General features: G+C 42.7%; 1 protein-coding gene across 2 annotated transcripts in view; it reads left to right on the forward strand.

The window, feature by feature from the left end:
• The first annotated feature begins 1,597 nt into the window (after positions 1 to 1,597).
• LOC120945782 (putative ferric-chelate reductase 1) overlaps positions 1,598 to 14,300 on the forward strand; it is a 96,796-nt gene continuing 84,093 nt past the window's right edge. The window contains exons 1-3 of one of the 2 annotated variants that reach the window (XM_040360185.1): positions 1,613 to 1,768; positions 8,816 to 9,017; positions 12,791 to 12,930. In XM_040360185.1, the coding sequence (XP_040216119.1) occupies positions 8,816 to 9,017; positions 12,791 to 12,930 (342 nt within the window). In that variant the 5' untranslated portion in view covers positions 1,613 to 1,768. Of the gene's footprint in view, positions 1,769 to 8,815; positions 9,018 to 12,790; positions 12,931 to 14,300 lie in introns of both variants that reach the window. The other variant, XM_040360184.1, reaches the window with a different exon arrangement.

Genomic DNA, 14,300 nt, shown 5'->3' on the forward strand with positions numbered 1-14,300 from the left:
AATAAAAAAACATCATGGGTCCCCCCCGAAATCCATACCAGACCCTTATCCAGGAAAGAGGGTGGGGACGAGCGAGCACCCCCCCTCCTGAACCGTACCAGACCGCATGCCCTCAACATGGGGGTTGGGTGCTTTGGGGCAGGGGGACGCCCTTCCCCCCTGCCCTATGTGAATGAGTATGGGGTACATTTTGCCCCTACCCATTCATCTGGAAAAAAAGTGTCAACAATAAAACACACTACACAGGTTTTTAAAGTAACTTATTAGGCAGCTCCGGGGGTCTCTTTTAACTTCCGGGGTCTCTTCCGACTTCACCGCTCTCTCGGGCTTCTTCTCCGTGCTTTCCGGTTCTTCTCCTGCTGTTCAGTGTCTTCTGCCGGGTTCTTCTGCTCTTTTGCTGGCTCTTGCCCGGTCTTCTCCGTCATATTTTTCTCTCTGCTCTTCTTCCGATGTTGACGCAATGCTCTCTCCCGCTGTAATGCCATGTCCGCGGTGCGCAACGACTTATATTGGCATGGGGTGTGACATCATCCGGTGACCCGCCCCTTATGACGTCACCATCCCATGGGCTTAGTCATTATCACTGTGCCCATCAATTGCAGCCTCACTGTGTCAATCAATTTCAGCCTCACCGTGCCCATCAATTGCAGTCTTCCTGTGCCCATCAATTGCAGCCTCACTGTGCCCATCAAATGTGGCCTCACTGTGAACATCACATGCAGCCTCACTGTGCCAATAAATTTCAGCCTCACTGTGCCCATCAAATGCAGCCTCTTTGTGTCCGTCATATGCAGCCTTACTGTGCCCATCAAATGTGGCCTGTACAGCACGGATGGTGTACAGTAGTGTATATAGACAGGGTGGATGGTATTAGTATATACAGGAAGGAAGGTGGGTGTATATATATAGCTGTATACATACAAGACAGATGATGTATATCTGCAGTCAGTGATGATGGAGGAAGGTCTCTATAAACATGAATAAAGGTGGGTGTATATATAGCTGTGTACATACAAGACAGATGATGTATATCTGAAGTCAGTGATTATGGAGGGAGGTCTCTTTATACAGGAAGAAAGGTGGGTGTATGCAACTATATATATATGTATATCATCATCACTGACTGCAGATATATATCATCTGTCCTGTATACAGCTATATATTCAGGACAGATGATGTAAAATTGTTCGCTATACAGGCGAATACCCGATGTTCGAGTCGAACCTGCATTCGACTCGAACATCGGGCTCATCCCTACTCACTGGAGGCTGGAGCCGAGCGGATCAGGACAACAGTGCCAGTCAGCAGTCACTCAGCTCAGCACAAGTCAGAAAAAAGTCTGCGGCGGCCGCTTCCAGAAGGGGGCATATGGCCCCTCTTGTGGCCGCCCATGATTGGGGTGCAATCCAATACAGTATTGAAACGTCTACTGATGTCCAGTTATTAGCTGTATAGAAGAACATCAATTCTGAATGAATAGGGAGCCTGTTCTGTATGGTTTTGATAAGCCCCTGGGACATGTATTGCTGCATTGTGGATTACTATGGGGTTCTCGTATTACATAACCTCACCGCATACAACAAATGTTCCAAACGTCATTTTCTAGCAACTGTGTAACTCTATACACTATTCTGCACACTCCTGGTATAGAGGAGGAGTCCCAGCGAATGTTGTATACCTCTCAGGCTCAGATATGTATGTTGAACAAATGTGTGAAGTCTGACACTACATATGTGAACAACCTGACTGTGTACCTGTGGATGACAAGGTAAGGAGATATCTGATGTTTTCTTCCTGAGTGGCCTAGTTTCATTCATGCAACAAAATAGCTATATTTATTTTTTTAACATGAGAATTTTTCAATCTTGGAGCTTTTTACAGTTTTATTACAACTAATTTGCATCAGTTCTAGCAAAGAGGGATGGACTGTTGGAGATACATTTTAATTGGGAACAATCACCATTGTATAATGTAATACTTTGGGGTGATTTACTAAAAGCAAATCCACTTTGCACTACAAGTGCACTGCAAGTGCACTTGGAAGTGCAGTCGCTTTAGGTCTGAGGGGATAATCTGAAATGAGGGGAAGCTCTGTTGATTTTATCATCCAATCATGTGCAAGCAAAAATGCTGTTTTTTTTCCCCTTGCATGTCCCCCTCAGATCTACAGTGACTGCACTTCCAAGTACACTTGCAGTGCAAAGTGGATTTGCCATTAGCAAATCAACCCCAAAGTCAATCAACACACAGACAATGGCCCTCTTTGAGCAGTTTGCACTTCATTTGAATTTCTTTCCTTTGTCCAAATTCTTCAGGATCAACGGTAGAGGATGCAATATTTTTTTATTTTACATTTCTTTTTTTTGTTTTATGGTTAAACTCAATCAATGTGTCTTTTTCAACCTAACGATGTAGCAATGCAAGATTATATAACAACAGCAGGTTCTGTCTAATGGTAATTTATTTAAATAAAACAAAAAATGTACATATCGTTTATATAGTTTATTTTGTTTTAAAGAAACTAGCTTTATATATGACCTGCTTACATTTAAAAAACTGTTATTTAAAATGTATATATATATATATATATATATACACACTATATTGTCAAAAGTATTGGAACACCTGCCTTTACACGCACATGAACTTTAATGGCATCCCAGTCTTCAATATTAAGTTGGCTCCCCCTTTGCAGGTATAAAAGCTTCAACTCTTCTGGGAAGGCTGTCCACAAGGTTTAAGAGTGTGTCTATGGGAATGTTTGACCATTCTTTATGCCAGCTACAGACCTATTTCACTCCTTAACTCTGACACTAGCTAAAATTCTGGCCCTAAGCTTACAAGAACATATAGTTAAATTGATTCACCCAGACCAAATAGGGTTTATGAAGGTCTGAGAGGCTAGAGGTAATACTGTTCAGGCCCTGCATGTATTGCATTGGATGCATAATGGACTAAATCAAACCCCAAGTGTAGTAATTTCAATGGGTGCTGAAAAAGGGTGAGGTGGGCGTTTATGGTCGGAGTTTTGAGGGAGATGGGTCTGAGAGAGCAGATGATGGGATGAGTGAAGCCACTGTATGCAGATCCTAGCGCAAGGGTTAAAGTAAATGGTAGACTATCAGATTATTTTGAGATAAGGAATGGGACTAGGCAGGGATGCCTTCTGTCCCCATTGTTATTTGCTATAGTGCTGGAGCCCTTTCTGAGCACGATTAGGGGAAATACGAAGATTTAGGGGATTTGTATTGGATCAATGGAACATAAGATCTCAGCTTACGCAGATGATCTAATGTTGTACCTCTCCTCTCCTCAAGAGTCTTTGATGGAACTGATGTTGGAAATAGACAAGTTTGGCCTTCTATCTATCTATCTATCTATCTATCTATCTATCTATCTATCTATCTATCTATCTATCTATATCTATATATCTATCAGTGTTGATGCCGAGCCATGTGCCTTTGAGGATGAGGACCACCTTGCAACACTCTTTTCCTTTTGTTTGGCGCCTTGATTGTATATTCTATTTAGGGATCTATATCTCTTCATATATAAAGCGCCTATATGATCTAAACTATGGACCCTTGATGGTATCTATAATAAAAGACCTGCAAAACTGGAGAAGTCATACTCTGACATGGTTTGGCAGGGTAAACGCTTAAAGGGGTGTTCCAGTAATTTTTAATGTTTATTAAAAGTCTGCAGCTACAAAAAGTGTAGCTGCTGGCTTTTAATAAACATACACTCACCTGCTCCACGTTCCAGCAACGCGCCGGCCGGGGCTCCGCTCCTCTCTCCCCCTCTCCGGTCGGCGTCTTCATTCTAAGTGTGGGCACCCGGCCATGACAGCTTTCGGCTTCACGGCCGGGCACCCACTGCGCATGTTCGAGCGGTGCTGCACCATCCGATTGGATAGGCGATCGCCTGGGACCTGTCACGTGTCCCAGGCGATCGCCTACAGGGAGGGGCTGCCAAAAGGCGATATGACTATTCGCCTTAGCAGCCCCTCGGCGGAAGGAGGAAGTGGGACAGGAAGTCCCACTCCTCCTGAAGCCCCCACTCCCCCCCCAAAAATGTACATGCCAAATGTGGCATGTAAGGTAAGGGGGCGAGGAGTGGATTAAACAGAAGTTCCACTTTTGGGTGGAACTCCGCTTTAAAATTAGTGTAATTCCCAGAATCATTTACGTTTTACATACCTTACCTATAACACTCCCACAGATATTCTTTAAACAAATACGAAAGGCTTTTATAACCTTTGTGTGTGGAAATAAACATCCCAGGTTGGCACACAAGATTTTGAGGAGACCAAAACTGGAGGGTGGGATGGGTTTGTATAATAAACTTGTGCCATGACTCTACTAGTAAAATTTGGGTGCCCTTGAAGAAAACATTAGCAGGTAGGAACTTGCCGGAGCCCCTGGATTCCGGTTTCTTATAGGGGGTTGTCCATTTGGGATAGAATGAATAGTACAGTAAAGTCCCCCCCCCCCCCAATATCCCCTATAACACCATTGGAAGGATATCCCGGATTTCCCTGGGGGAAGAGAAAGGGAGTTTAGATCACTGGGGAATGGACGTGAAGGGTAATTGCGCTGGTGTGGCCCCACAGGGTAAATTGCTTCCATTGGTGGATTTGGTTCATCGTTTTCAAAAGAATGTGGTCAAATGTCCAGAGGATTTTTTAAACAGGTGGTAAAGAGTCCATATATTTCACCTCTGATCACACCTGACTTCAGATTTTTCTGTTTTTACATACTACCAGTAGGCATGAGCTTTGTGTTCGGGTCGAACGTATGTTCGACTCGAACCTCGTCTGTTCGTACGTTCGATGAAATTCTAATAAAATGGGTCGTTTGCGACAAATTCGAGTGATGCGCAACGGCCCATAATTCACTGCGGCATTGCTCGCTGATGATTGGTCAAGCATGCACTATGACCCTGCATGCTTGGTCAATCACGGCACGCAAAAAACAGAGAGCCATAATTGGCCAAAGCCAGGGTGGCTTTGGCCAATTATGGCTCAGAGGGTTTAGTACATGCCCCACACTATATAAGGCCGCCTGCAAGTCAGCCGCGTGTAGTGTGTTGCGGCGTTGTTAAAGAAAGAACAGACAGTCAGTCAGTTAGAGAGAGAGAGAGAAAGAGAGAGAGAGAGAGAGACACAGTGTCTTTTCTACCAGATAGATAGATAGATAGGCAGGCTAGTCAGTTTAGTTAAATTTACAGTGTGTAGAGGATATATATACATCCTAGGAGTTGTACATATATTTATACACTGTATAGCTTAGCTAGATCAGCTATTCCTATTTGTCAGGCAGTAGATTATGCTACTTGCAGTGCTCTAACGTGTTGTATTGCCTGTGTGCTGTTTAGTTTACACCTAAACGTACTCGGTGTTACTGCACTTGTCCTTTTTATTTGCACCTAAACGCAGTTGCTGTTACTGCAAGTGTGCTGTTCATTTGCACCTAAACGCAGTTGCTGTTACTGCAACTGTGCTGTTCATTTGCACCTAAACGCAGTTGCTGTTACTGCACTTATCCTCTCCACACAGCACGTGCGCTTTGGGGGGCCAAGCCTGCATGGACAGTCTCACGGGCCACCACCACTGGAACATCAGTGGCCTCATCAGGCACAAGTGTCATGTAGTTTGTTGAGGGTCTCTTTAGGAAATTGTGCAATATGCAGCAGCAAAGTCTGACATGGTTCAGATTCTATTAAACAAACCTACAGTCCTTACCTTGTTTGCACCGCCTGTATACTGCTGTTCAAAGTATATAGGGCCAAAGGGTCTTGTCAGGGCCGATCCTCCCTATAGGCTCACTATGCAAGCCGCTTAGGGCCCCGCAAAGCTGCGAAGGGCCCCCCAAATTACTAGAGCCCCCGCCTGGTGAGAAGTCATTTTTGCCCCCTCACCCCGCTTCTGAACTCGCTGGCTGAGTCATTTCCGGCAGCAGAACACCCCCTCCCCCCGCTTCTCAACTTTCTTTAATGTGACATGTCACTGTCGTCAGCGCCCTCCGCTTCTCATTTTTAATGTGCCAGGTCATTTTGCTTAGGGCCCCAGGGAGGTCAGGATCGGCACTGGGTCTTGTAATGACCTGGGGGGAGTGGTGGCGGGGAAACTCAAGCAGTATTACATTTATTTTTTCTTATAGTAATCTCATGTTGTGCAGGGACATTTCTAAACACGTGCCACTACTATAGACACCCAGCAGGTATGATATTTAAAGGAATTTTTCTTTTTTTTTTCACTTTAAGCATCATTAAAATCGCTGCTCCAGAAAAAACTATAGTTTTTAAAACTTTTTTTTCCATTGATACATGTTCCCTGGGGCAAGACCCGGGTTCTCAAAGACGTTTTCCAACAATAACTTGAATATTGGGCTTTAAAATGAGCATTTTTGAATTTGAACGTTCGAGTCCCATAGACTTCAATGGGGTTCTAAATGTTCGCGCGAACGTTCGGTCTGTTCGAAAGTTCTGATGCAAACCGAACGCGGGTATGTTCGGCTCATCCCTAACTACCAGTACAAAAACCTTATTTTCTTATGTGCTAACTCGTAAGTTTAATAACGCATAGTAACCAATAGGGATGAGCTGTACACCCACCCGGTTCAGTTCACACCAGAACTTACGAAAAGGCAAAAATTCATACGAACATGCGAACACCGTTAAAGTCTATTGGACACGAACATGAAAAATCAAAAGTACTAATTTTAAAGGCTTATATGCAAGTTATTGCCATAAAAAGTATTTGGGGACCTGGGTCCTGCCCCAGGGGACATGTATCAATGCAAAAAAAAGTTTTAAAAACTGCAATTTTTCAGGAACAGTCATTTTAATAATGCTTAAAGTGAAACAATAAAAATTAAATATTTCTTTAAATATCATGCCTAGGGGTGTCCTTAGTATTCCTGTAAAGTGGCACATCGTTCCCGTGTTTAGAACAGTACCACAGCAAAATGACATTTCTGAAGGAAACAATGTCATTTAAAACTACTTGCGGCTGTAATATATTGTCGGGTCCCGGGAATATAGATAAAAATCATAAAAAAAAACGGCATGGGTTCCCCCCCCAAGTCCATTACCAGGCCCTTTGAGTCTGGTATGAATATTAAAGGAAACCCTGAACCAAAATGAAAAAATGGCGTAGGGAGACAATTTGGGACCCCGCCCCCTCTGACGTTGACACATGACATCACCAGGTGGCCCCGCCCTCAGCTATATATATGTTGATGGCATGTGGTCTGGTACAGTTCAAGAGGGGGGGGCACTCTCTCGTCCCCCGTTTTCCTGTGGCCTGTCAGGTTGCGTGCTCGGATAAGGATCCGGTATGAATTTGGGGGGACCCCTACGTTATTTTTTTTACATTTTGGCTTTTTTTAAAGAAATTGGTGCATGTTTTATCTTAATATCTATACCAGACCTGAAGGGCCTAGTATGGATTTTGGGGGACCCCCCATGCAATTTTTTTTTACATTTTGGTGCGGGGTTGCCCTTAATATCCATACCAGACCCAAAGTGCCTGGTAATGGACTGTGGGGGACCCATGCTTTTTTTCAATGATTTTTATCTATATTGCCAGGACCCGACAATACATTACAGCCGCAAGTAGTTTTTGATGACATTTTTTACTTTAGATATGTTATTTTGCTGTGGTACTGTTCTAAACAACGGGAAAGATGCGCTACTTTACAGGCATACTAAGGACACCCACAGGCACGATATTTAAAGAACTTTTTCATTTTTAGTAATGGTCTAAAGCTTGATAGGGACTAATGCCCCGTACACACGACCGGTTTTCCCGTCAGAAACGGAATTCCTCTCAAGCCTGCCTTGCATACACACGGTCACACAAAAGTCCGGTGAACTTTTGACTGCCAAGAACACGATGACATAAAAGACTATGACGAGCCGACAAAATTAAGTTCTATGCTTCCGAGCATGCATCAAATTGTTTCTGAGGATGCGTGTTTTTTTTTCGAAAAAGCATACAGATGAGCGGTTATCCTTATGGGACCGTGTGTATGGGAAAAAAGAGATCCTGCTTTTTTCCAGTAGTTTTCCTGTGGGAGAAAGTCTGATGGAGCATCAACACGGTCGGGATTCCCAACGAAAATCTCTCATCACAGTTTTTCTGCGCCTTAAAACTCGCCTTAAATTTCCTTATTATTATTAAGATTATTAGCCTTTAAAGTGTAACTACAGCCATACTGTAACAATGGCTTGTAATAAACAGCAACTCACCAGCCCAGGGGTTCAGAGCTATCTTTACCCGGGCCTCTTCTTTAGCGGTCTCTGAGTCCCTGTTGCCGCCATCTTGACTGAGGGAAGCCAACTGTGACTTCCTGCTGGTCCTGGTCCTGCAGCATCCTGGAACATGTCACACAGGCTGTTGGCAGGGGCCAAAGTTCCAGAAAGCGGGGCCAAACTCTCAGAAAAAGGTACCTGCTCCCAGGAAAAATAAAAATAACTGCCAATAATGTTAGGGGCGGGGGGGGGGGGGGGGGCGGAGGAGGAGGGTAAGTAGAACTTTCACTTTAAAGCACAAAGTGCTAACATATTTTGCAGATTAAACACTAAAAGTGTACAAAATGCAAATGCCAAACTTGCAGGAACAAGACACCAAAGTTGAAGAAGACCTTGCCCAAGCAGGTGTACACTTTACAAGGTGTGGGAATAATACCGGTAGGTGCATAAGGTTAACTAGAAGACACAGGAAAATACCAAGCACATCATGAGATTGTTGTTGATAATGTAGAGTTTACCATTTTAGATAAAAAACTGAATTAAAATGTTTCCCATACAGATGGATACTTCGCTATGGTGCATTGTGATCACAGCAGGAATATTCTTTCCTCCAAATGCTGCTGCTTATCCCAATGGCTCGATTGCGGTTGCTTGTGATGACATGATGCCTCAGCATGGAGATTATAAAAGTCAAAGCAGCTCTGCCCCTTACAGTCTTACTGTGTCTAAGACCAGCTACTCTGCAAAAGACCAAATCATAGGTAAGTACACGCTTCTCACTGTTAATATTTCCATGTAACATTACTATTCAGGACAAGTTGAAAGATTTCACTAAAAATTAATTTATCTTAATTTTTTTCATAGATTTTTCTGTAAAAAAAATAATTAAAATAATATGATGCATTATTTTTTGGTACATTAGTTGAATTTAGCTTCCCTAACCCTCAGGAGTTATTTAAACCCCACAACATTAACCACTTAAGACCCGGACCATTATGCAGGTAAAGGACCTGGCCCCTTTTTGCGATTCGGCACTGCGTCGCTTTAACTGACAATTGCGCGGTCGTGCAAAGTGGCTCCCAAACAATATTGGTGTCCTTTTTCCCCACAAATAGAGCTTTCTTTTGGTGGTATTTGATCACGTCTGCGGTTTTTATTTTTTGTGCTATAAACAAAAATAGAGCGACAATTTTGAAAAAAAATAATTTTTTTACTTTTTGCTATAATAAATATCCCCCAAAAATATATATAACATTTTTTTTCCTCAGTTTAGGCCGATATGTATTCTTCTACTTATTTTTGGTAAAAAAAATCGCAATAAGCGTTTCTTGATTGGTTTGCGCAAAAGTTATATCGTTTACAAAATAGGGTATAGTTTTATGTAATTTTTATTAATATTTTTTTTTTACTAGTAATGGCGGCGATTAGCGATTTTTTTCGAGACTGCGACATTATGGCGGACACATCGGACACTTTTGACACATTTTTGGGACCATTTTCATTTTCACAGCGAAAAGTGCTATAAAAATGCACTGATTACTGTGAAAATTACACTGGCAGTGAAGGGGTTAACCACTAGGGGGCGCTAAGGGGTTAAGTGTGCCCTAAGGGAGTGATTCTTACTGTAGGGGGGCGTGGCTGGACGTGTGACGTCACTGATCGTCGTTCCCTATAACAGGGAACAGACAATCAGTGACACTGCCACAGAGAGGAACGGGGAAGGTGTGTTTACACTCACCTCTCCGTTCTTCAGCTCCTGTGACCCGATCGTGGGTCACCGGCGGCGATCGGGTCCGCTGGTCCTGCAGGCGTGGTCACGGAGCTTCGGACCGGGTCGTGAGCGACCAACGGCTGCGCACTTAATGGGCAACGTACCTGTACGTGCCTGTGCCCAGCCGTGCCATTCTGTTGGCGTATATGGGCGTTAGGCTGTCCTTAAGTGGTTAACACACAACTAAAATAGAATAGAATATTTCATACCATAGTATAGTTGAGTTCTTCTGATTATAGAAAAACGCATTTGACAAAACCAACTTTGGAACATTGATGGAACCAACTTTCGAACAAAGTATTATGGTACTCATTTTACACTGTAAATGTATTTCATCGATGTTATGCTGTTTCAGATGTTTTTGCATAGCATTTATGGTCACGCTGTCATTTTTGGATGAAAGCCTTCTAAATAAAGAATAATAAAAAAAAAAAAAAATTCACATTATTATTATTTGCATAACATCTATTTAGGAGGATATAATTTTCCTCGATAACGCTGTTAATATTTGTTTGATATACCTCTGAGGAGAGGTTTCATTTCACTTTATTTACTTTTTCACAAAAAAAAACACAACTTAGGCCCCATACACACGGAAGGATTTATCCGCGGATACGGTCCAGCGGACCGTTTCCGCGGATAAATCCTCCCGAGGATTTCAGCAGATTTTAATGCGATGGAATGTACTCACCATCGCATTGAAATCCGCGCCGAAATCCTCTGGCGATGACGTGTCGCGCCGTCGCCGCGATTATGACGCGGCGACGTGCGCGACGCTGTCATATAAGGACGCATTACGACGCATGCGGGGGATCCCTTCGGACGGATGGATCCGGTGAGTCTGTACAGACCAGCGGATCCATCCGTTGGGATGGACTCCAGCAGATGGATATGTTCTGCATGTCAGCGAATATCCGATCTGCTGGAATCCACCCCAGGGGAGATATATCCGCGGAAACAGATCCGCTGGCGTGTACACACCATAGGATCTATCCGCTGAAACCCATTTGCTGGGATTTATCTGCGGATGGATTCTTTTGCCTTTTTTCTATTGAATTAGATTTTGGTTATTTTGTCAAAATTGCAAACGTCCTCTACAATCTCCAAAGTGTTGGAGTGAATTACTACAATTCAAATTTGTATTTTCATTTCACATATCCATATTTTATTACCGTATTTATCGCCCTATTACGCGCTCCGGCATATAGCGCGCACCCCTAATGTAGCCCTGAAATTCCTGTAAAAAAAATGTTTTATACTTACAGTTTTGGTGTCTTGCAAATGTGTCCATTGGCGGCCTTGTCCGGTCCGGCGTCCTTCTGCGGCCATCGTGGTGTCCGTGGTGTCCTCCCCCAGTGTCTCCGAGTCTAATCCACGCTTCCCGCACTGTGTTTGAACCACTCCGCCGACATATACCGAGCGCAGTACACTCGGGTATACTTGGACAGGCTCGGCTCTTCTCGCGTAAAGGACGTACAGGACGCACAGGACGTGACCGCGAGCGGAGCCGAGCCTGCCCGAGTATACCTGAGTGTACTGCGCTCGGTATATGTCGGCGCAGTGGTTCAAACACAGCGCGGGAAGCGAGTATCGGCGTATATCGCGCACCCACGATATTGCCCTGATTTTCAGGGCAAAAAGTGCGCAGTATACGCCGATAAATACGGTACTTTCTAAAAGTCAATTATATATTGTAAGTATTATAATTTGAAGTTGGAATCGTGGTTTAAAAAAGATTGTACAAATTGTAACATTTCTGACCTCCAACTAAGGCCTCGTACACACGACCGAGTTTCTCGGCAAAAACCAGCAAGAAACTTGCTGGGAGATATTTTTTTGCCGAAACACACAGCTCCCGGTCCTGTCAGGGGGGGAAATGCTGATCTCAGTCATTTCCCCTAGTGAGGCCACTCCCCCCTACAGTTAGAACACACCCAGGGAACATACTTAACCCCTTCCCCGCCCCCTAGTGTTAACCCCTTCACTGCCAGTGGCATTTTTATAGTAATCCAATGCATTTTTATAGCACTGATTGCTATAAAAATGCCAATGGTCCCAAAAATGTGTCAAAAGTGTCCGCCATAATGTCGCAGTACCGAAAAAAAAATTGCTAATCGTCGCCATCACTAGTAAAAAAAAAATATTAATAAAAATGGAAAAAATACCCCCTTCTTTGTAAACACTATAACTTTTGCGCAAACCAATCAATAAACGCTTATTGCGATTTTTTTTTGTAGAAGAATACGTATCGGCCTAAACCGAGGAGAATATTTATTATAGCAAAAAGTAAAAAATATATATATTTTTTTTAAATTGTCGCTCTATTTTTGTTTATAGCGCAAAAACTAAAAAACGCAGAGGTGATCAAATACCACCAAAAGGAAGCTCTATTTGTGCGAAAAAAAGGACGCCAATTTTGTTTGGGAGCCACGTCGCACGACCGCGCAATTGTCAGTTAAAGCGACGCAGTGCCGAATCGCAAAAAGTGCTCTGGTCTTTGACCAGCAATATGGTCCGGGGCTTAAGTGGTTAAAAAACAATGTGATACAACCTACGAGATCATTCTCATTCGATTTTAGTAGCACAATCACATAACTGAAAATTGCCCATGTAGTCCTAGCATTACAATGTATTACGTTGACATGGATACTTGATTATATATCTTTCCCATATACATTGTTTTACATATATTTTTTTTTAACGGTGTTGATTTTCCTATTGTTTAGTTGACCATTATCTCTTCCTGTTTTTATTATTTTAAAGTTACACTGAAAAATACATCAGCAGATTATCCGATAGAAGGTTTCTTCATCCAGGCCCGCCCGCAAAACAGCAACACCCCTATGGGATATTTCATAGTCAATGGAACTGAAGTACAGACTCTTACATGCAAAACTGCTGCGGTGAGACTGAGAGCTGATCACTTGATCTTTGTAGATAATAGGACTGATACCAGTTGCACAAAGTGCAGTTGCTCCAGAGTTTGGTAAATGAGGTTAGGCTTTACTTTGCAAAGAATACCCAATCACAATCGCAAATAAAAAAATAAAAAAAAATGTTTTTGCTTCCACATGATTGGATGATGGAAGTCAGCAGAGCTTCTACTCATGTACTGAGCTCTGGAGCAACTGCACTTGCAGAGTGTACAGTCTATCTTCCTTTAGTAAATCAACTCCCTGGTGTATGATTCACCATCAGTGAATGTTTGGTAAATGTCACATTCATTCTTTGATAAATACAATGCAAAGTTTAAAGTTGCTGAGGATAATAAGTACAAGGAGAGACATGAGTGTGGTATCATTTTGCTGCAAGGTTTGATCATTTTGCTATCTTGGAAACTGCAAATATCCTGAAGTTTGCACACTCATATATTTTTACAATGTTAAGCCTTCTTCCTTTGCTGGGTTCACACTACTACACTACTTTCATCCTACTTTGCTCTGTGTTCAATGTTTCCCTATGAGAGTGTCTTGTAGCGTCCTACACAAGTCGGTCCGACTTTGAAAATGCTCCCTGTACTACTTTTGGTCCTACATTGATCCTACTTCAGGCCCATTGAATATCATTGAAGTCAGACCAAAGTAGTATCCTGTTCATGAAAGTAGGATGGATGTAGGACCAATGTAGGATAAATGTAGGCCCAATGTAGCAGAGCAAAGTAGGATGAAAGTAGTGTAGTAGTGTGAACCCAGCCTCAAGTGGGCTTTAATACCCAGGAGGTAGTGTAGCTTCTATATCATGTTATAGATGTGATTGGTTCTAACAGTGGTCACATGATCAGGAGCTTGTCCCAGCTGACCCCCAATTAAAAGCTTGCAGCACATAAACTCAGGCCACAGTAGAAGCACAAGTGCTGCAGCTGGGCATTAAAGCCAACGTATCATGCCGGCGCACATATGTCTTATAAATCAAGAAGTTACGAGTCAAAGGAGCATGTAATCAACATCTACTGTGTGCTTAAGTTTTAGGAGATCTTGGGTAAAAAAAAGATGCCAGAAAAGCTGAAGGATTAATCTAATTTATCATATAGAACTATAAAAATCATGTGGGTATATGTGAAGCGCTTAGGGAATATAATGTGTAATAAAACAATTGTATTCAGATGCAATAAAATAATAATATAATGAATAAAATGATATACAAATAGTCCAGTGAATTGGCACAAAAGATGCAGTTGGTGTGCGGTAATCAAACCAGATAGTTAAATGTCCACGTGTCACAACTGTGATAGAACTCAAACGTTGAAGTGATGAAACATAAATCTGTTGGAAGT

Source organism: Rana temporaria, chromosome 7 (assembly GCF_905171775.1).
Source record: "Rana temporaria chromosome 7, aRanTem1.1, whole genome shotgun sequence".
Classification (NCBI taxonomy): Eukaryota; Metazoa; Chordata; class Amphibia; order Anura; family Ranidae; genus Rana; species Rana temporaria.